The sequence below is a fragment of the Chionomys nivalis genome, chromosome 22 (assembly GCF_950005125.1).
Source record: "Chionomys nivalis chromosome 22, mChiNiv1.1, whole genome shotgun sequence".
In the NCBI taxonomy this organism is placed as follows: domain Eukaryota; kingdom Metazoa; phylum Chordata; class Mammalia; order Rodentia; family Cricetidae; genus Chionomys; species Chionomys nivalis.
In genome coordinates this window covers 36,229,798-36,251,603 of record NC_080107.1, presented here as the reverse complement: position 1 = coordinate 36,251,603, position 21,806 = coordinate 36,229,798, and the positions used below count along the sequence as shown (strand labels likewise).

General features: G+C 36.7%; 1 protein-coding gene across 7 annotated transcripts in view; it reads right to left on the bottom strand.

Moving 5' to 3' along the window:
* Nucleotides 1-21,806, bottom strand: part of Lrp1b (LDL receptor related protein 1B) — a 1,777,797-nt gene that overhangs the window by 677,095 nt on the left and 1,078,896 nt on the right. For all 7 annotated transcript variants that reach the window (XR_009056008.1, XM_057755646.1, XM_057755649.1 and 4 more), the window contains exons 19-20: nucleotides 7,369-7,449; nucleotides 6,123-6,290 (exon numbers count right to left, since the gene is read on the bottom strand). Coding sequence is in view for 6 of the 7 variants with exons in the window: in XM_057755646.1 (XP_057611629.1) it covers nucleotides 6,123-6,290; nucleotides 7,369-7,449 (249 nt within the window). In the remaining variant the exon portion in view is untranslated. The remainder of the gene's footprint in view (nucleotides 1-6,122; nucleotides 6,291-7,368; nucleotides 7,450-21,806) is intronic.

The window sequence follows — 21,806 nt, the reverse complement described above, 5'->3', positions numbered from 1 at the left end:
AGGATGTCTATGGTGTGGGTAGAAAATCAAACCTTTTGTTCCTTTAGAATTGCTTTTTCCACCATTACTAAACAAGTAACCTGAATTTTCAGTTACTATCAGGTTTAGACAACTATTCTGAGTACCCAAAGCCTCCCTGGGTAGAACGTTGGTTTTGCTTTGGTTGGTTAGTGGTATTGTCAATGTTTCATTTCAGTCTAACTCCGTTGAAAATACCTTCCTGATTCAACGGCATCAGCCTTGGTATTTCTTACACAGAAAATCAGTTCTTTAACCACTCAGAGGGATAGGGGTTGTTTAGATGAATACATGTCCTTATCTGTGAGACAAAATAATTCAGCTCAATGGTCTGTGGTCTTCTCCCAGCTTCCTAATTTTTTTATGTCTATAAAAAAGACCTCTTATGATGAGAAAACATTTTTTGGGAGAGACATTAAAATTGTCTGTGTAGGAATGTCCAAAGCTGTTCCAGTTGAAAGGCTCCAGAATCGATTTAATAAGATGGATTGTGAAGGATAAAGGAGATTAAAATTTAAAGGAAGGTCATATCTACTTATTGCTACTGTTTAGTAAAAAGGTCATAGTCTATAGGGCACCCATTGAGAATTTCATTAGATTGGACTGTAGTAAAAAGAAAGGTGTTTTCATATCTCATCTTTACATAGAACCAAGCATATGGTTCCGAGTAGGAGAAAAATTGCTTGTGAATAATATATATCTTAAGTCATACAAAGTTGGAATAAACAGAATATGCTCAATAACAATCTGAAAAGCTGGATATAGCAGAGACACATGATCTTTATGAAGAGCTCAAGCTGTGGACTTCTATACAAGTATCTTGATCTTGTGAATCATGGGTTTTTTTGTTTTTTTTTTGTTTGTTTTTGTTTTTGTTTTTGTTTTTCGAGACAGGGTTTCTCTGTGGCTTTGGAGCCTGTCCTGGAACTAGCTCTTGTAGACCAGGCTGGTCTCGAACTCACAGAGATCCGCCTGCCTCTGCCTCCTGAGTGCTAGGATTAAAGGCGTGCGCCACCACCGCCCGGCGAATCATGGGTATTGTATATCATAAACAAGTCAGAAATGCAAAGTACCTGGTGATAACTCAGTCATCAATATATTTTCTTATTTTTCTAACACCCTTTTATCAACAATTACTTTCCTCAGTGTTACTTGTGAATTAGACAGCAGATGAAATAATGATTTTAAATGTACGAACAACCATATAGAAGCGCAAGAACAACAGATAAGAGAAATAGCCTGCGCTTTTATTTTATTGAACCCTGGGCTGAGAGAGCAAATAATTACTAGATAAGTAAAAATGACAGTTTATTGAAATAGATGAGCAGAACCGGATAAATACATATAATCTTGCATATCATTATGTATATCTCAAGATCTTGTAAATCATTTATCTACATCCCAGCATATCATTACCCATAGAGACACAATAAAGATGACATGAGTCTGACAAGGAAAAGAAATTCTGTGTTCCAGAAAAAAAAATAAAACTTATATTCAACAGTTATTTGCTGTGTATTAAATTGAACCCATGGCCACAAAGGTAGAAGGATAAGATGAGACTATTCTGGTTTCTTTTTACAATTTGGAAACAACAAAAATGAGATGAAAGAATTATTAAGGAAATGGACCAAAGGAAAGACCAACATATGTTTTCAAAGCAGAAAGAATAATAGTTAGATCAGAATAAAAATAACCATGTGGGCAGAAGAACGTGAACATGTATGAACACATGTATTAACAAATTAAATGATTACTTAATGGATTAGATCAAGCATTGCTGATAATAAATCAACACTGAAGATCCATGCACACATAACTTTCAGTTTGCATTTGAACTGTGTTTGCCGTATAAATAAGAGATCACATGTCACAGAATCACTCAAAATCAATCAACTTGTTCACTTAGTACAACAGGTAATAAGTATTTCTAAAAGCCACACAGGAGGCATTAGAAACAATGGTAAAAAAAATCACAATCGTCTAGATGTCCCTTTAAAATGTAGAATGCAAATATGTGAAAATTATTAAATTGCTTTTAAGAAAAACTTCAAAGTTTAGGTGAAATCTAAACTTGTAAGAAAAACATGTCACCTCCTCTATTATGAACATGATAAATTATTGGATATTAACTTTAAAAAGATTTCTAGAGGAGACTAACAGAGAAATAATCATGTAAATGTATTAGCAGTGTTTTATACCAAGAGTGAAATAAAGGTAAGATTTGGAAAAAGGCCTGAGTAGAGTGTTACATAATTTAAATAAAAGCTGTCAAAGTGAAATCATAATTATTTTATGCATTTGTATTTATGCTTATCAAGATTATTCAGAGTTATTCTTCTACTATTTCACATGTAGAGTTGTTACACTTATAAGAAACAACTGATCTCACTTTAACACTATATGTTTACATATTGTGGGAGCTTGAATGACAATGACCCTCATAGGCTCATATATTTGAATGCTTCATGTCCTGTTTGGGAAGGAATAGGGAAGGGAAGTGTGTGACCTTTTTGGAGGAAGTGTGTCTCTGGGCCTGGGATTTGAGGTTTTACAAGCTCATACTATTCTCTCTCTCTCTCTCTCTCTCTCTCTCTCTCTCTCTCTCTCTCATATATATATACACACTTCTCTCTCTCTCTCTACCTCCTTCCCTCCTTCCCTCCCTCTCTCCCTTCTCTCTCTTTCTTTTTGTCTGTCTGCTGCTTACCATGATGGTCATGGATGCATTCTCTGAACATGTAAATGCCCATAAACTCATTCTTCTATAAGTCACCTTGGTCATGGTGTTTTATCAGATAGTAAGTAAAACACATGTAAATTGTCTTCTTGTATGAACCTTTCAGTACCTAAGTACACAGCCATACTTGGTTTCTCAAGCACTTCTCCTATACTAAATTCTATGAGTACAACTAGGTCTTTTTTAAAAAAATAAACAAAACAACAACCTAGGACAACTGAAATCAACAAAATACAAAGGTCATGGTTATGACAGGAGAAACATGGCAGAGCAAAACATAAATTCAGTTCAAGTGAAGAGAGACAGAAACCAAATCAAAGAATGGAATCCTTGTGGATGACTTTCTATTAATGAAATTCTCTCTCTCTCTCTCTCTCTCTCTCTCTCTCTCTCTCTCTCTCTCTGTGTGTGTGTGTGTGTGTGTGTCTTTCTCTCTCTCCCTCTCCTTCTCTCTCTGTTTCCTTCTGTCTTACCTACTCTATCCTGACTCTCTCTTTTGTATGTGTGTGTGTGTATAACAGTATATAACAAAGGCTTTATGAAGTCACTGTATTCTTTGACTATAGAAAGTTACAAAATGAGCAACCCAAACAAAAGAAAATTAAGAGACAAAGGGTGAGATGATCATTAACACCAAAGAGAACTATTTCTGTTAGAGTTGCTTATCACAATGTGGTGAAAAACCTACCATGGCCATGGAAATACTTCCTTTCTGAATGTAATATCACAGAGAACACAAACTGAGTAAGAATTCTATGAAATTTTGGGAAATGAATATTCTATATAAACTATTCCAATTGTGAACTGTTTTATTCCCTCGAAAAAAACTTGAGTCAAAAGGGATTTCACCATATGCTCTGTCTTCCAGGAAGTGTAGAGCAAAGTGTTAAGCAATTATTTGGGGGGATTTAATGAGCTTTGACAGCTAGTCTTTAAACTCAAGCCAGAAACTCCTGCTCTTTCTTCCACAGCAGGTTTTGAAACTGAGGTATGGGACTAATTACATCAAATCTCTACCTTGTCACTAGCCACATAAATCAAATGTGTGATAATAACTTCCATACTATATGTCAATAACATTTCATAACTTCTGTACCAGAAAGTATAATCAAAATAATAGAGGATGAAAAGTTAGGGGCTTTCTTGTCTTGAAGCAATCCTAAATGTCATCTTTACTCAATTGCTGTGTCCAATCCTCATCATGAAGCATTCTTGGTTAGAGAATCCTTGTATAGTTTATAACTCAAATTCTCTCATGTTTCTTGAAACATGTCCATGAATCACACAGATTTTAAGAATCATTGCCTTAGTGTTCCACATCATAAGACGGTCACATTGACAGTCTGGCCTTTATAGCAATATGCGGAGAAACAGTTGTGAGAAAAAAGCCCATTAACATTGAAATGTCTCAGCCAGGAAGTGGGACATCAAGATTTTAATCCCAGTACTAAGGACGCAGGGGCAGATAGAGACAGAAAGATTTTCATGAGTTCAAAGCCAACCTGGTCTACAGAGTGAGTTCTAGGTCAGTTAGGGTGAAGAAACCCTGTCTCAAAATACAAAACAAAACAAAACAAAATTAAAATGTCTTTGCTCATATGATAATTCAGCTGGAAACATTCTAGAGTTTACAAGAGGCTATGGGTATTTACGAGGTTGACATATCTTTTCAAACTTTGCAAAGTGTAATTGTCTCTTTAACTATCAACAAATATGCGTAGAAAAAAGGATAAGATCTTGTTTCTAGGTGAAAATAAATTAACTTCGGGGCAATTTATCTTTCCTAGCATATTATGGGGCATCGCCAGCATGCCACAGATGCATACCCTATGAGAAGCCTGAAGAGACATCTGTGAGGAGGGCAAATGAGCTAAACTGCAGTGCATTAATGAGGTGTCAATTACCCTCTAGATGAATGCTATAATACTTAATTTAAAAAAGGAAAACTATCTGCAAGTAATTATTTTCTAGGCACAGTTAGTAATAAGAATTTTCAGTTTTCATATTCTCAGGCAACAAATACAATAGGAGAAAGAAGAAGAGAATGACAGAAGAGAGGCATGGGAAAGAAAGGGAGAGAGGACATAAGGTTATCACATAATGAAGACTAAGAGACAGATCATATTTAATATTAGCTCTATCAATAATTCAACATTCCCCTGATTCAAAGACAATTCAATTCAAATGTCCACATGAAAAATTTTCTTAGTAGTTTTCTGCTTCCTTTCTAGTTTCTATTTTGTTCACTCCCTCCCCCCAAAAAGAAAACCATTATAAATCATGTCGAGACCAACAACATAAGTACTTATATTACCTTACCTCAGAGCTCAAGGACATTGAGCAGACATTTTGGATCATTCCTATGATTCTAATAACGCAGACCAAATAAAATGAATCAATTGGCAAATTTGCAGAAAAGCCAGGGACCTTGTTTTAAAAACACAGGATGTAGAGCTAGCCACTGTTTTCAATGCCAGAGAGAAAACCACACGGAAAAATATCCTTGAGATATTAACAGTCATATGAGATCTCCAATGTTTGGAGAAGACAGATGTGGTTATTCGAGAAAGTCTTTGAAAACTAAGTTTCCACACTGTAACTGACTCGCTAGATTCCACCACCTTAAATAAAGCATGTTATTGTTCATACATGTGCATGTCACGCATTTAAAGAGAGGCCATGGATTTTTAATCATTTTAGTTAGCCCTTAGTAGTGAATAATAATTATGGAATTAGTAAAGAAATTCTCTTAGTAAAAATTGTCTGTTGAATGATAAAGGTAACACTGTTATTGTTTTAAAAGCAGTGATTACAATATTGTTTTTTGACGCACTAATATGTCTGATGGTAGATTATATTTTACAAAGCAATGCATGCTTCTGACAGGGTCTGTTTTATCACAGTTATGCTCAGAACCACAGTCCTGGGCTCTTTGCTCTCTTTATTTGTGATAGTCAATTTTCTGGAATTGTGGATAATTAGATCTATTACTAAATACTTGTCTCAAAAGTCAAGAGAAGAGACTTGGCATAATATCAAAGTAAAACTACACTTTTGTATGATTTTTTTTCCTTTTTGAGGCACTTTAAAATTTTTATGAGGTTAGAATGATGGTACCAAAGTATTTAATGAATGTTGAAAGCCACAACCACAGAAATAAATCCAGCAGTGGGCACAACTGAAGTAAGAAACCAGGAGGGGAAAAGAAAAAAAATAAAAACAGAAGGTCAAAGATAATATTAACCTACTCTTCCTGTGTATTATTAATGTGATGAACTCTTAATTGTTATTTAATTGTATATTCTAAATAGATAATTATGGATCAACCTATACTGATATTTCATAGTTTTATAAAATTACTAACCCAATTTGGTACAATTGACGTGTGTTTCATCACTGAAGTCTCCACAGTCATTGTCACCATCACAGGCCCAATGCCCTGGGATACACCGCCCGCTGGCACATCTGAGCTGGTCATCAAAGCAAGAGTGCACACAGTCCACCTCATCACTCCCGTCCCCACAGTCATCATCTGGAAAGAAACATCAAAAGATAGTAAAAAGTAACTTGGAAGAACATTTCTCTTATGTTTATAACATTTTCTATGCAGAATTTGCTTACAGTTTTGGAAAAGGAAAGATACACTCATGAGCAACATTTCCCATGAACAGTCAATTAGTCTCATTTTACACTGACATCGCATCTCTTCTGGCTTAATAGCAAATGCAAAACCAAGAGAAAGAAAGCACCGACTTTGGATTTTGCATTTTAAAATCTAATTGGTTTATAAATAACTAACCACCAACTAACTGTCTTACCGCCACAAGGACTAAGCAGAAAGTGGTGACTCTGGGAATTATAAGTGTTACAGTGCAATGGCATTATGGTGAAATTGTTTCCTGAAGCTACTGTTTATGTGCCTCAGAACTTGTCGCTGCCTCTTCTACCCAGCGCCTTTGTGTCTATGCTCTGAGAAGACGATTTCTTGTTCATTCCTCCCTTGCTACCTACCCAACTGGATTTGTACATGGGAACTGGATGTTCAATTAGAAACGATTCATACTCAGTGTTGATTATTGCAAGAGGGAGAGGAGGGGAACATTCAAAGACAGTGGATTAAATGGAACTAAATGACATTGATTAATATATAATTCAGTTGCCTGCACTGAGAACGACTTGGCATAATGATACAATTAAGTACAGGAGAAAAACATTACTTGTACATAAAAAGCAAGGTGATAGAGCTAAGATCATCTAGATAATTGCACCATAATTCATAAACTGCCAAGGTTATATAAATGCTTTGGGAACCTGAAACTGTTCTGGTCATTTCCCTAATTGTTCTCCTTATTCATCTTTGTAGATTTAGCCTATGCCCAAAATAATATCTGAAAAGGAAGCACTGTTAAAGCCCCATGGGACAAATATCATGCTCCATTATCCTTAACGCTGATCCCCAGCGATGTGCCAGCTGCCCGCTCACCACTTTTCTTAGTCACTTTGCTTGGCTCTGCAAGCTTTGCTTGCAAACTTCCTTTGAGAAAGCCATGCAGCCCAGAGAGCAGGGCTCCAATCTAGTCCATGCTGTGCAGTGAGCACTTGGTACTTGCCAGTGTCGCAGTGCCATTTACTGCTGATGCATCTTCCGCTCTTGCATATGAACTGAGTTCTAGGCTCACAAGTCGGGAATTCTGTGAAAGATACAAAAGAACAAACAAGAACTGTTTAATGGACTGTGCTCGATTTGAGTTGTATCCCATTCACTAATGTGATCAGAAGTTTTGTCCTCTACAAAGGCACAGGGTACAGTAGGAAAACAAATACAGTGGTTGTAACTTCTGAAAGACACGCATTACCACACATGCATTCCATGTTGAAACAATGAATTTCCAGCCACTGTTAAATCCAGGAGAATCACGGAATGAAACGTCATTAGGATTCATCATATTTTCTGAAATATGTGTTCGGGGCCAACCTTATCTTAGTGAATAATCGCAACCAGGACTTTACTGGGCTACTACAAAATGCTGCTTCTGCATATCCAGATTGCTGGGCTTTTCTAAATACAGAGAGCTACACAGGATCCTCAAGGGTAGATCTGACCTCTGAGGGATGCCAACAGTGTAAGGTGAAATAAATTTATCAAATAATGAAGTCAGTTCAGTTGCTACCATATGTTTACAAAGACTTTGACACTACCAATTAGAGTCTAACAAGGTGAACAAAAACCCTGAAAAATAATTCATATTGTTAAAATTTAATTTAGTTTAATCAAATAAATTAAAACAAATAAAAAGCACTCCTTTCCTATCCTGTACACAATAATAATAAATAGTAATAATGATAAATGGCAAATAATATATAAAATACAATTAGCCATTTTAACATTCTAATGAATCCAGAGGTCAGTACTAACATAATAAGAACTGATGATAATGAAATTTAAAAAACATAATAGTAACCAGAGAAAAATAAACCGGCTGAAGAGTTCAGGCAAAAATTTGAACTAAGCGTTTTGCTAGGAAAACAGTAATATACCTGTTTATAGATGGTGGAAATGATTCACTTAAAGATTTGTGGATTTTGACCCAAAAATATGAATATGGTATGTACTCACTCATTAGTGGATTCTAGACATAAAAACAAAGGACATTGAGCCTATAGTTCATGATCCTAGAGAAGCTAAGTAATAAGGTGAACCCAAAGAGAAAAATATATAGATCCACCTGGAAATTGGAAGTAGACAAGATACCCTGGCAAAAGTTGGGAGAGGGGGAAGGAGAGGGGAGAAGAGGAGGGTTGGGGAAAGCTAGGGGGAGTGGGATGGTTGAGATGGAGGAAGGATGAATATTGGAGCAGGGAAGGAGATATCCTAATTGAAGGAGACATTTTGGGGTTGGCAAGAGGCTTGGCTTTGGAGGGGTTAGGAGTCCGCTGGGATAACCCCAGTTAGGACCCTGGGCAGTGGAGGAGAGGGTGCCTGAACTGGCCTTGTCCCATAGTCACACTGATGACTATCTTGAATATCATCATAGAACCTTCCTCCAACTAGGATCGAAACAGAAACAGAGACTCACATCAGAGCACTGGATTGAGCTCTTAAGGTCCAGTTGAAGAACAGAAGGAGGGAGAATATGAGCAAGGAAGTCAGGACCAAGAGGGGTTGGTCCACCCACTGAAACAGTGTACCTGAGCTAATGGGAGCTCACCAACTCCAGCTGGACTGGGAAAGAACGAGCATGGGATCAAATTGGTCCCTCTGAATGTGGTTGACAGTTGGGGCAGACTGAGGGGCTAATGACAATGGCACTGGGATTTGTCTCTACTTCATGTACTGGCTTTTTAGGATCCTATTCTCTTTGAATGAATACCTTGCTCAGCCTGGATGGAGTGAGGAGGGCTTTGGACTTCCCACAGGGCAAAGTGCCTTGTCCTCTCTTAGGACTGAAGGCAGTGGGGGAGAAGGTGTTGGGAGGAGTGGGACCGGAGTGGGAGGAGGGGAGGAAGTGGGAATTTTGATTGGTATTATTATTTTTTTTTTTGCTTCATAACTAAATTTATTGTCCCACAAGAACTGTACAGCGCTTAAAAGCCTGCTTTGTTCCTTTCACTCAGACTAACATAAGAAAATAGCAATTTCTCCCCAGTCTAAGACAAACTACACACAATCAGCTCATTTTTACCTCAAAGCAAGTTCAAACTAGACTGCAAATGGATCATAAGTTAAAAACTTTACAGATATGTACAAAGTCAGAGTTATAAATGTATAACCAAGGTCATCACACAAAACAACCAAAAATTCAGGCCAATTCTTTGCTTGCCAAGTCTGGTTGATAAAGACCTATGCCTTGCAGCTTGTCTCACCGAGTTACAGTCTTACACTGGAAAACTTGAAACCTTCCGTTGCCATGTTAAATGGCTCTGCCTTTATCATTTACTCAAGGAATGTTCTATGATCAATGAGATGCAATTCTTCTAATTTTTTTTCTTATTATCTCAAGCCTCCTGTTAAAGGCACATGAATTTTAACAGAATGTGGGTAAGGTGGGTAGAGGAGTAAGTCTAGAACATATAGACTGGAGGCATGGAGGTTTGCTCATGAAATGTCAGCGATATCGCGAAGTTCATGAAAAAAAATGATTGGTATTATTTTTAAAGTAATAAAAAAGATTTGTGGATTTCCTCAGAATTAGGCCTTTTATCTCAAGAAAAACTGAGTAAAGTCATAATTAATGTTTTCTCTTTCAAACAGTTTGTTTAGAATCTTAGAATGTTTGATAGAAAAAAACATGAACTATATCAGTAATCTGTCAACTTTTAAAGACATGTCTAAAATAAATGCTGATTGAGAATCCTACCCTTAAGGTGGCCAAAATGCTTTATTTTATTTATCTACCAATATCTTTACATTTTTATTAGCCACCTACGTATCTCACTGTGGTTTTGAATTTGGAATTTTAAGTACTACTTAATTTGGAGAAAAATTATAAAAACAAATAAACCTACTGTATTTATGAGCTTTCAAAAATGAGAATCACTGATAATTCCAATCCCATTGTCCATCCCTAAGTATCTCTGACTTAGAAAAGTCCCATGTTGCCGGGCGGTGGTGGCGCACGCCTTTAATCCCAGCACTCAGGAGGCAGAGGCAGGCGGATCTCTGTGAGTTCGAGACCAGCCTGGTCTACAAGAGCTAGTTCCAGGACAGGCTCCAAAACCACAGAGAAACCCTGTCTCAAAAAACCAAAAAAAAAAAAAAAAAAAAAAAAAAAGTCCCATGTGCCCACAATTACCAATGTCTCTCGACACTGAAATTCTCTTCCTGAAGCCATCCACTCATTGCTGTTTCTAACATACTTTATTAGTAATTTTCTACATCATTTTCAATTTCCATCCATAATCTACTCAGAATGGTATTTTACTTTCTTTATATTATAAATTGCTTCATTATGCAAGTGAATACATTTCTGATTTTTCCTGACATGGGTTTTTACATATTCCCATTATTTTAGTATTTGGTTCCCATATTTTTATCTGCATTTATAATTCCATCATTGGCTAAGGCAGGGACTGAATGCTCCCTGGGGCTCACACACAGAAAGCTTAGCATGAAGGAATGTTTATCGGCCTAGCACTGAGACTAAGATTAAAAGCTTCTTGGAGCTTGCTGGTCAGCTGGCCTCATCTGTGTGTTGAGTTCCAGAACTGAGAGACCTGTCTCAGAAAAAAGAAAGAAAGAAAAAGAGGAAGAGAGAAAGAAATATTTAAACACACTACATACATACATACATATATACATACAGCATGCATGCATTAGTTTGACACCTAAGCAAATTCTGATGTTATTCCTGCATGGCAAAATGTTGTGATTAGCATCAGTTAAGGTGAAGAACTACCATGTTAAATCTTAAATTCATCGTAACTTTTTCTTGATAATAGTGTCTAAACTACAGTCCATTTTAGGAAGAATAAATTAAATATAGAGACTTTCATTTAGCACTGGGTAGAAAAATATATATCCCTAATTTCTTATTATTACCACTAGTGTCTAACAGAGAGTAATGAAATCTACTTACAATTTACACCTCATCCTAAAACATGAATTACAGATAAATCCTCTTGAATTTAATATTTCCTTCTTTCATATTAGTTTTACTTTAAGACCTGAAATTAGTGTCTAAATATTGTGTTAACTTTTGTATTGTATTTCATTAAAATACTGTTATAAAATTTTATTTTTGACAATAAATATAGCTTTATAGATTTCATATATGCATATACTTCATATATATATATACATATATACTTTGACTTTAAATCCTTCAGTGTAAAATGTATCACATTTAGAATTCTGTAAAATATATTAGAAAGAACAAACCAAAGTTTCACACATTTTATCCTGTTCCAATTACAGTGGAGAAGAGAAAGCTATATTTTATCTTGGTGATTATTTTAACTACATAAAATATTTTAAATGGACTGTTAAAATTATTTTTGTTACAGGTAGTTTGCACAGTTCTTCTATTATATCTTTGCCTTAAAGTTTATTAGCATGTGATATGAATGCCATTCTGTAAACAGCTACAATTTCTCTTTCAAGGAGCTTCCATTTGTCTAGTGCATATGGCTTAGGGGGTGGTTCCCAGAGACATCATTTTCAGATGCTTTTCTGTTTATTTTCTCCCTCTTGTCTAGGTATCTGCTTCTTTCTTTTTCTCTAAAAAGAACCCTGGAAAGTAATATTTAATGAAGTCTTAAAATCCTGTAGCCCATAACCCAAAGGACAGAGAAAACTTTGATGACCAGTTATTAATACACAATTAGACAATAAGCTGATAATGTTGTGGGAATCCAGGTTTAGAAAGGTGATTCCTTAAGTTAAGGAGACCGCAGTCACTCCAGCTTTCCTGTTAATACTTGGAAACTGGAGTGCTAACATTGTCATCTCCAAACCCTAGTGAGAAGCAAATAACACACTTCACCTTAGGATGCTTCACAAGAGCATCAAGGGTCAGAAGAAATTCGGGATTCCTGTCACTGATATCAAAACACTTGAGTTTTTCATTATCCTGCCATTATCATTACCAAGAAAGTTTAATGATGCTACAGCAGTGGGCAATTTGGGAAAGACCAAATTACATTCTTCATTCTGTCTTTTGTTTGAAATCTAATTTTTACCTGCTGTAATGTATGCAGTCATCTGTTGATGTGAAAATTGAAATGGTGCTTCTTCAAGTTACCCATGTTGTTCTGTATTTACTGATAGACCCTTTTCAGATATTGCTGCTAGCTCTGTCTACCAAAGATTAGGACTCATAACGAACAGATTACTTATTTGTATTGCTTTTACTTCATTTTGACATCGAGCTTGTTATCTCAGAAGTCTGTCTATTTTACTGTGGTTAATTGATATTTAATTTATAAAATGATCTAGTGATCTGCTACTGTTTAATGTAGATTAAAAAATGACTTAAGTAAAATGAGAATAGTTAGTATGTATGTGAAAGTCATTTTTCTAGTAGTAGCCAATAATATATGCATTTTAAAGTTATTCACAAGCGTAACTATTTGGAGTAAACATAGTTACCACAGAATACACTTTTAATTTGATTTATTTCATAGATCAGGTTTTAAAAGATGCAATAATATAAACACGTTTTAGTAAAAATATATTGTCATACTTTATGTTTCTTGCTACTTTTCTTTTTACTTTCTGTCTTTCTTCCTTTTGGGGGTGGCGAGAGTGATCAGGGCACAGGTGTAACTCTTTTCCAAAAGACTATAAGTTTATAGAGAGATAATCCTGGGTTGAGAGCCTGGCCTTATGAGTTATTAATGGATGATCTTATTTATTAGTGTGTACAACAAATGGAAAATATTGCAAAAATCTTCTCATTCATGATTTTTATTTAGAACTTTATTATATGTAGAGTGGTAGATTATAGAAATAGATTGTGGAGAATGAATGAATGAATGGAAGGATGAATGAATGAATGAATACCCTAGGCACAAGAAACACAAGGGCTCATACTCTTTTCCCAGCTGCAGGAAATCTAGTTGGAAAAATATTTGAAAAGTGATTAAACACATGACTTTCAAAACTATCAAATGCTTGATCACATAAAGGCAGTGCAGATAATACTCTTGATCGGGATTTTTCCGTGTAATACAGGGTTGAGAAGCATTCGCCATCAGTACAAAAAGTGCTGGCCAGTGACAGTCAGGAAGGGAGAAGCAGACACTGCCTTTGGGCTGCCAGAGGGCTTTTTGGATACAAGTATTTAAGCAGACATAGGAGATACAAAGCAGTTCATCAGAAGGTAAGCTTCAGATGATTCTGTTCAGCTGTAGGCTAACAGGCGTCCTGCGTGAATTTCAGGAGCTCTGTTCTACACTGTGGCTGATCTGCAGGCCAGGCATATTACACGGACTTCTGGTTAAGACATTTTCAAGTTAGAGAACATCTGTCCAAATGTGCCTATCAAAAACAAAGGACAATGTGTCTTCCTGCAAAGCACAGAAACATTGAAAATCACTTTGGGGAAGTTTTAACATTCTTCTGAAGGAAGCGACATAAAGCTAATGTGATTGAAATATCCATGCTAACGCAGGTGACCAGGAGGGAAGGCACTGGGGTGTTCTCCATCACACAAGACTCAGATCTCAGAAAACCCTGAAGTGAAAATGCATTAAGACTTGGAGAAGCTGAACAAATTTCAGCAGGAGGTTCTTCACAGATGGGATGGGATAAGTTTGGGAGAGCTTTTGGATCAATCCCTATTTATAAGGCAAAATCCTAGAAGTAAAAGGAAGTACACAGGGGTGAGTGAGGAGAAAATGAACAAAAGTTCAGAAAAAACAGCAAATTGTTCTAACACTAAAACAGCCACAGAGAAACTAAATGGCAAATACTTTAATATGTTTCCAAAAGACTAAAAAAGTATAAGATAGATGGAGAGATTACTCAAAAAAAAGTAATGAGCTGGGCGGTGGTGGCGCACGTCTTTAATCCCAGCACTCGGGAGGCAGAGGCAGGTGGATCTCTGTGAGTTCGAGGCCAGCCTGGTCTACAAGAGCTAGTTCCAGGACAGGAACCAAAAGCTATGGAGAAACCCTGTCTCGAAAAATCAAAAATAAAATAAAATAAAATAAAATAAAATAAAAAGTAATGAGTGAACTCTGCATTGCTTGGTGCTTGCATATAAATGGAAAAGTTTGAATATTAATGTCAATATTGAATAGGATACAGTACTTTAATTCCACTTAGAACATGGATCACAGCATGACCGTAGTATATTGAAAGTCTAATCCTACCTATGGTCAATTAGTATTGCCTTGTAGTATAAACATTGCCAGCTGAGAAACCTAGACTGTGAGTGAATAAAATGGTCTTTTTCTGGAAATTAATGACCATCTCACTTATTTCACAAACCTACTTTACAAGTTGAAATATTCCCATATGAAAAACTAAGGTAAAAGTTAATCTAAGACTTTAGTAAAATATATCAAAGTGCTCATAGAATATGTGACTGTATACAATCACATAGGAAGATCCCAGATGTAGAAAAATAATATCCAAACTATAAATGTTCTCAAAATTCAAAATTAAAAACACAACTTTTATAAAAGTATAAAAAAGGAAATGAAATATTTGATCGGTAATGTTCACAGATTTATCAAAACAGGAGTAGCCTGACAAGATCTTCAGATATTTAGGCATTAACTATGTCTGTAAAAATTACTGAATGTAATCAGATGAATAATGTAAGAAATTCAGGTAAAATTTATTTAAATGGTCAAGACAAAAACTCTAAGAAATAAAGGCAACCAGGAGTTAGTAGCATACAACTTTAATGTGGGAGGTAGACGCAGAGTGATTTCTTTGAGTTTGAGGCTACCCTTGTCTATAATGTGATTTCCAGGACAGGCTCCAAAGCTATACAGAGACACTCTGTTTCAAAAAACTAAAAGCTTGCTCGTGCTCTCTCTCCTTCTGCTCCTGACTTGGACCTTGAGATTTCAGTCCGGTGTTCCAATGTGGGTCTCTGTCTCTGTCTCCTTTCATCGCCTGATGAAGGTTAATATTCAGGAGGATGCCTATATGTTTTTCTTTGGGTTCACCTTCTTATTTAGCTTCTCTAGCGAGGGGGGCACCCACACACTGAGACAATGGGGATGTTCTATCGGGAACTCACCAAGGCCAGCTGGCCTGGGACTGAAAAAGCATGGGATAAAACCGGACTCGCTGAACATAACGGACAATGAGGACTACTGAGAACTCAAGAACAATGACAGGGGGGTTTTGATCCTACTGCACCTACTGGCTTTGTGGGAGCCTAGGCAGTTTGGATGCTCACCTTACTAGACCGGGATGGAGGTGGGTGGTCCTTGGACTTCCCACAGGGCAGGGAACCCTGATTGCTCTTAGGGCTGACGAGGGAGGGAGGGGGACTTGTTTGGGGGAGGGAGAGGGAAATGGGAGGTGGTGGTGGGGAGGGGGTAGAAATCTTTAATAAATAAATAAATTAATTAATAAAACAAAGAAGAAATAAAAAAATAAAACAAAAAAACAAAAAAAACCCCAAAAAACTAAAAACTAAGAAAACCAAAAACCAAGAAAAAAAAAGGTCAAACATTAATAGAAAACAATTAGGACATTTGAAATTAAAAATTACTCTTGGAATTTCAAGTTAAAATAATGAGCTAAATTACATACTAGTATACTGAAGGATTAGATTATAATTTGAAATTAGTTTGCTGTTGTGTGTTCTTAAGTTTTTTTTCATATGTCCTTCGTTTTAGTTAATCCACTTCCTGCCTCTTTCCATGTCTAAACCATTTACTTTCGTTTCTCACCCTCTTCTTTAATATTGAAAATAGTAGTAAAAACAGAAATACTCAAATGGAGAGGCAATGGTAGTCTGAAACATTTAAACAAAGAATAATACCTGAATTTGAAATGGAGTCATGTAGGATGATATGGGATATTGAGAAAAGTGAAATGGGAAGTTGATATCATAACATTTAATTGTATACATGAAAAAGATGTTAAAAGAATAGACTTTAAAAAGGAGATTGACTAAACTGTAAAATCTAAAGAGATAACCCCAGTAGCACAGACATTAAGGGAAACATTGAATAAATGGAACCTCCTGAAACTGAGAAGCTTCTGTAAAGCAAAGGACACTGTCACTAAGACAAAAAGGCAACCCACTGACTGGGAGAAGATCTTCACCAACCCCACAACTGACAAAGGTCTGATCTCTGAAATATATAAAGAACTCAAGAAACTAGACTGTAGCCGGGCGGTGGTGGCGCACGCCTTTAATCCCAGCACTCGGGAGGCAGAGGCAGGTGGATCTCTGTGAGTTCGAGACCAGCCTGGTCTACAAGAGCTAGCTAGTTCCAGGACAGGCTCCAAAACCACAGAGAAACCTTGTCTCGAAAAAAACCAAAAAAAAAAAAAAAAAAAAAAAAAAAAGAAACTAGACTGTAAAAACTAATCAATCCATTTATAAAATGGGACACTAAGCTGAACAGAGAATTCTCAACAGAAGAAGTTCAAATGGCCAAAAGACACTTAAGGTCATGCTCAACTTCCTTAGCGATCAGGGAAATGCAAATCAAGACAACATTACGATACCATTTTACACCTGTCAGAATGGCTAAAATCAAAACCACCAATGATAGCCTTTGCTGGTGGGAATGCAAACTTGTGCAACCACTTTGGAAAGCAGTGTGGCTGTTTCTCAGGAAATTCGGGATCAACCTACCCCTGGACCCATCTCTTGGGTATATTCCAAGAGATGCCTTATCATACAACAAAAGTATATGCTCAACTATGTTCATAGCAGCATTGTTTGTAATAGCCAGAACCTGGAAACAACCTAGATGCCCTTCAATGGAAGAATGGATGAAGAAAGTATGGAATATATACATATTAGAGTACTACTCAGCAGTAAAAAACAATGACTTCTTGAATTTTGCATGCAAATGGATGGAAATAGAAAACACTATCCTGAGTGAGGTAAGCCAGACCCAAAAAGAGGAACATGGGATGTACTCACTCGTAATTGGTTTCTAGCCATGAATAAAGGACATTGAGCCTATAATTTGTGATCCTAGAGAAGCTAAATAAGAAGGTGAACCCAAAGAAAAACATATAGTCATACTCCTGGATATTAACCTTCATCAGACGATGAAAGGAGACAGAGACAGTGACCCACATTGGAGCAACGGACTGAAATCCCAAGGTCCAAATCAGGAGCTGAAGGAGAGAAAGCATGAGCAAGGAACTCAGAAACGCCAGGGGTGCACCCATACATTGAGACAATGGGGATGCTCTATCAGGAACTCACCAAGGTCAGCTGAACTGGGTCTGAAAAAGCATGGGATAAAACTGGTCTCGCTGAACAGAACATAAGGGACAATGAGGACTGCTGAGAAGTCAAGAACAATGGTACTGGGTTTTGATCTGACTGCACGTACTGGCTTTGTGGGAGCCTAGGCAGCTTGGATGCTCACCTTACTAGACCTGGAAGGAGGTGGGAGGTCCTTGGACTTCCCACAGGGCAGGGAACCCTGACTGCTCTTTGGGCTGATGAGGGAGGGGGAGGGAAATAGGAGGCGGTGGTGGGGAGGAGGCGGAAATCTTTAATAAATAAATAAATAAATAAATAAATAAATAAATAAATAAATAAATAAAAGAGATTACCATATCTACATAGTGAAGAGTAAAAAGAAATGAAAGACATAAAGCATCGTGGCAGAGAACTAAAATCCAAAACCGTGGGAAAGAAAAAATAGTGAAAAAAATCATATTCAAAAGCTTTCAATGCACTTTATAAGAGTATATTAGTATTAATTAATATTCAGGAAGAACAATAATCAGCAAACAGATAAAACACAGCAGAATGACTGGAATAGCAAGAACCAACTCATGACGTAGATTTGACATGCAAGAATTCCAAAGCATTAAATCAGAAGTAAAAGGTTGGTAAGGTTTTAGAAATTCATTAACTCCCTTTACCAAAGCAAATGAAGAATTAAACAAAGGAAAAAGAATGAGCAAAATATCACAGGAAAATCAAGAAGTAGCCTGACACTGAATGGAAGAAGAAAGCATTAGAGAGAAGTGGTATGGGAATAGATGTGCTAATAAAAACAGACCATTTTGCCGGGCGGTGGTGGCACATGCCTTTAATCCCAGCACTCGGGAGGCAGAGGCAGGCGGATCTCTGTGAGTTCGAGGCCAGCCTGGTCTACAAGAGCTAGTGCCAGGATGGAGAAAGCCTGTCTCGAAAAATCAAAAAAAAAAAAAAAAAAAAAAACCATTTTGCCCTCATCTAAAGAAAACAAAATTCCTCAAAATCTTGGACAACATTTAAGTTGTAGGAGTTGGGTGGAAATATAAATATGAATCTGAAGTCCTAAGTCAATGGATGAAATAGAAAATGAATGTATAACATTGTATATCTTTTCTGCGAAATGTAAAGATGTCAAGAATCAGTGTGCGTGGCTTTGTTGATAGCATCCTGTCCACATGAGTGAATACTGATGCGACAGAACTTGGAACACGAAAACTGAAACCATAGGGCCTGTTTGTGTACTGTTATTACTACTATTATCAATATTTATTACTATTATTATTGTTTATTCACATTTTAGTGAAGTAAACATTTTCAAACCTTAAGAATGAGATCATATCTAAAAGTGGCTGTTCTTTCTGGCAGCATGAATAATTGGTATTAAAGAAAATCTATGTTTAATTCAACCCTAAGGCTAGTAAACAATATAGTCATATTTGTCAACCTAAGAAGTGACTGAAGAAATTAGTTTTAGTAGAGGTTAAAATATTCAATAAAATGTGGCAGATAAATGATTATTACCTCATATACATTCATATTAAAGTAAAAATAAACATGGATTGATTATCACAAGTAAATTCATTTTGTCATGTGTTATAAGGCTATATTTCTCAAAATTTTCTTCTCTGGCATGTGTATGGTTTTTGTATGTGTGTGTGTGTGTGTAAAAAAAAATCACATTCTTCAAGAGAACAAAAATAAAAATTTTTATTGTGAGATATATCCTTTGAAATTAAATAATATGTAAAATTAATATGTTGTGCAACATTGCATCATCTTTTTTCTCATACTAATCCCAACAAACCAAAAATTCATTGTAACTGTGTGTAGGCAGAAGGAATCTGTTACCCAGAATTCTTTGTTATCAGTGTCATTTCTGTTAGTTTGAAATTTGGGTCTTTATGGAGCAAAGAGAGTTTAGAGAACATGGGGACGTTTTAAGGAAAAGGGACTTTAGAGTACATTGGAACTTTTCAGAGCAAAGGGAATGAGAAGAGTTTCCGGGATCTATGTTCCATGGTTTCTTGGAAGGCTCAGGTCACAATTCTGCTTACACTAGGCATGTATTTCCCTTTCTTTTCATGAACAAGGAAAGCAGGCAAGCTAGACAAGGCTGCACGTTCTTGAAATACCATTTACTTTGCGACCAATGTAGGGAAGTTTCAAGTTCAAGGCCAGCCTAGGAACAGTGCTCCCATTCTGAGGGAAAGGGGGACGGAGTGAAAGTGTAATACATAGAAATGGGACTGAAGGGCTCATCTCAGAGCTCATTCTTATCACAGAACAGCTGCTCTCTTTACAGTGCGCGTCTAGACCCAGGTGCGGTTATGATTAATTTATAACATGGATTCTACTCCTGCTTGATTTGAGGCGCATTAGGGATTGAACCCTGAACCCCATACACTTACTTACTGGACCTTCATCTTCAGCTTTGCACATCGCTTCAGAGGCCTCACTCTTACCCATTCTACTTCTCGAACTTCCCACTCATGTATAAAAACAACGTAAACGTTCCCAACAAACTGTTATGTATCCTCATATTGTCCAAACCTGGCTTCAAATTAGTGCTCACAAGTGATTATTAGAAAGATTAAAGCTGGTCTACTAAGAAAAATGTTTCCATGGAAGCTGGAAAGATGGTTCAATGGGTAAGAGCTCGGGCTGCTCTTGGGAAGGCCCGGACTTTGGCTCCCAGAATCATGTCAAACGGGGCTCACACCTTCCTGTAACTCCAGCTCCAAGGAAACCCAATGTCTCTGGTTTCTTTGGGAACGGCATTCAAATGTACTCACATGCAGACACACATACACACACATAATTAAAAACAATAAAATCTTATAAAAAGAAAAGAACTTGTAATATTTAAAGAACTGAATCTAGCTGAAGCAGTAGTGTTGACTCCCATCAGGCCTGATGCCATGCTCTTCACAACTAGTGAACAGTTATAAATCACAGCACTAGTCCTCATTTGTAAGGTTTCATTTAAAAAAAAAAAAAGACAGACAACATCAGTTAGAGCTTGAAACCTGCACTGCATCCAATCTGTAACAATTGACATATGAAATAATAGACATATATTGCCTCAACATTATCTATAGATTTACCACCAACTCAATCACTGTGAAGAGTTTTTTTTTTTTTTTATTTTAAGGAAATATATTTTGGAGCAATACTAGTGAGGGGGATTGCACTCCAGGTGTTGGTCATTATCAGGAAGACTTAGGTATATAAGGTATTCATTCATTTGTTTATTGTGCTCATTGAAATAAAGTCTCTCTTGAGTCCATGGTTGTTTAGAAGTTACTATGTAAACCAGACTGGCCTAGAATTTACAGCCCTCCTCTCAGCTCTTCTTTCCAAGCACTGGGATAAGGAAGGTACCACTACACTAAGCATGCACATTGGAGTCTGGCAAGGACTTGAAGAAGTCATTTTAAAGTGACTTAGGGAAAAATTACTACAGATATTAACCTAGTAATGGAATCCAAAGGAAGAGTAGTGCTAGTAACTCACCATCAAGAGAGGTGTGACAATTTCCCTAGATACTGGAGTTAATGTTGGAAGTGCATGCTATTGCCTGTTCAGTCCTCATGAGAACAAGTTAGGCTTTGTGAGTGAGTATGTGTGTGTTTAAGAGAGAGCAAGGGAGAGAGATTGCGCATACACACAGTGTTTGTGTAGCTGTGTGAACCCGTCTGAATGCCAGAGAAGATATTCACATGTTCTGCTCTATTGCTCTGTCTTACTCCTTTGAAAAAGGGTTTGTCACTGACCCCGCAGCATGGCATGCACCAGGTCTCAGTGATCTTCCAATCTCCACCCTCCACAGCTCTGGGGTTACAGATAGGTGAGGTCAAAGATGTGGGGATACTATCTCAAGTCTTCATGCTTGGTCAGAAAGATCTTCTCCACTAGGGATTCCTTCAGCTCTAGCTACTTTTTATTATTTTTCTTTACATAAAAAGTAAATACATTTCAAAGAAATTAGTTTTTTTGAAAATTATCCTTATGATAGCAAAATACAAATAAGAATGCATAAAATCTTGATGAAATAGGTAAGATAGATCAAGGTGAATACCTGTGCAGCTATCATCAGTCCGCCTTCCCATCAGCAGAAATTTTTGCATACCAAATAAACATATATGTATTTCTTAGTCTCACGAAGGAATTTCATAAAACTA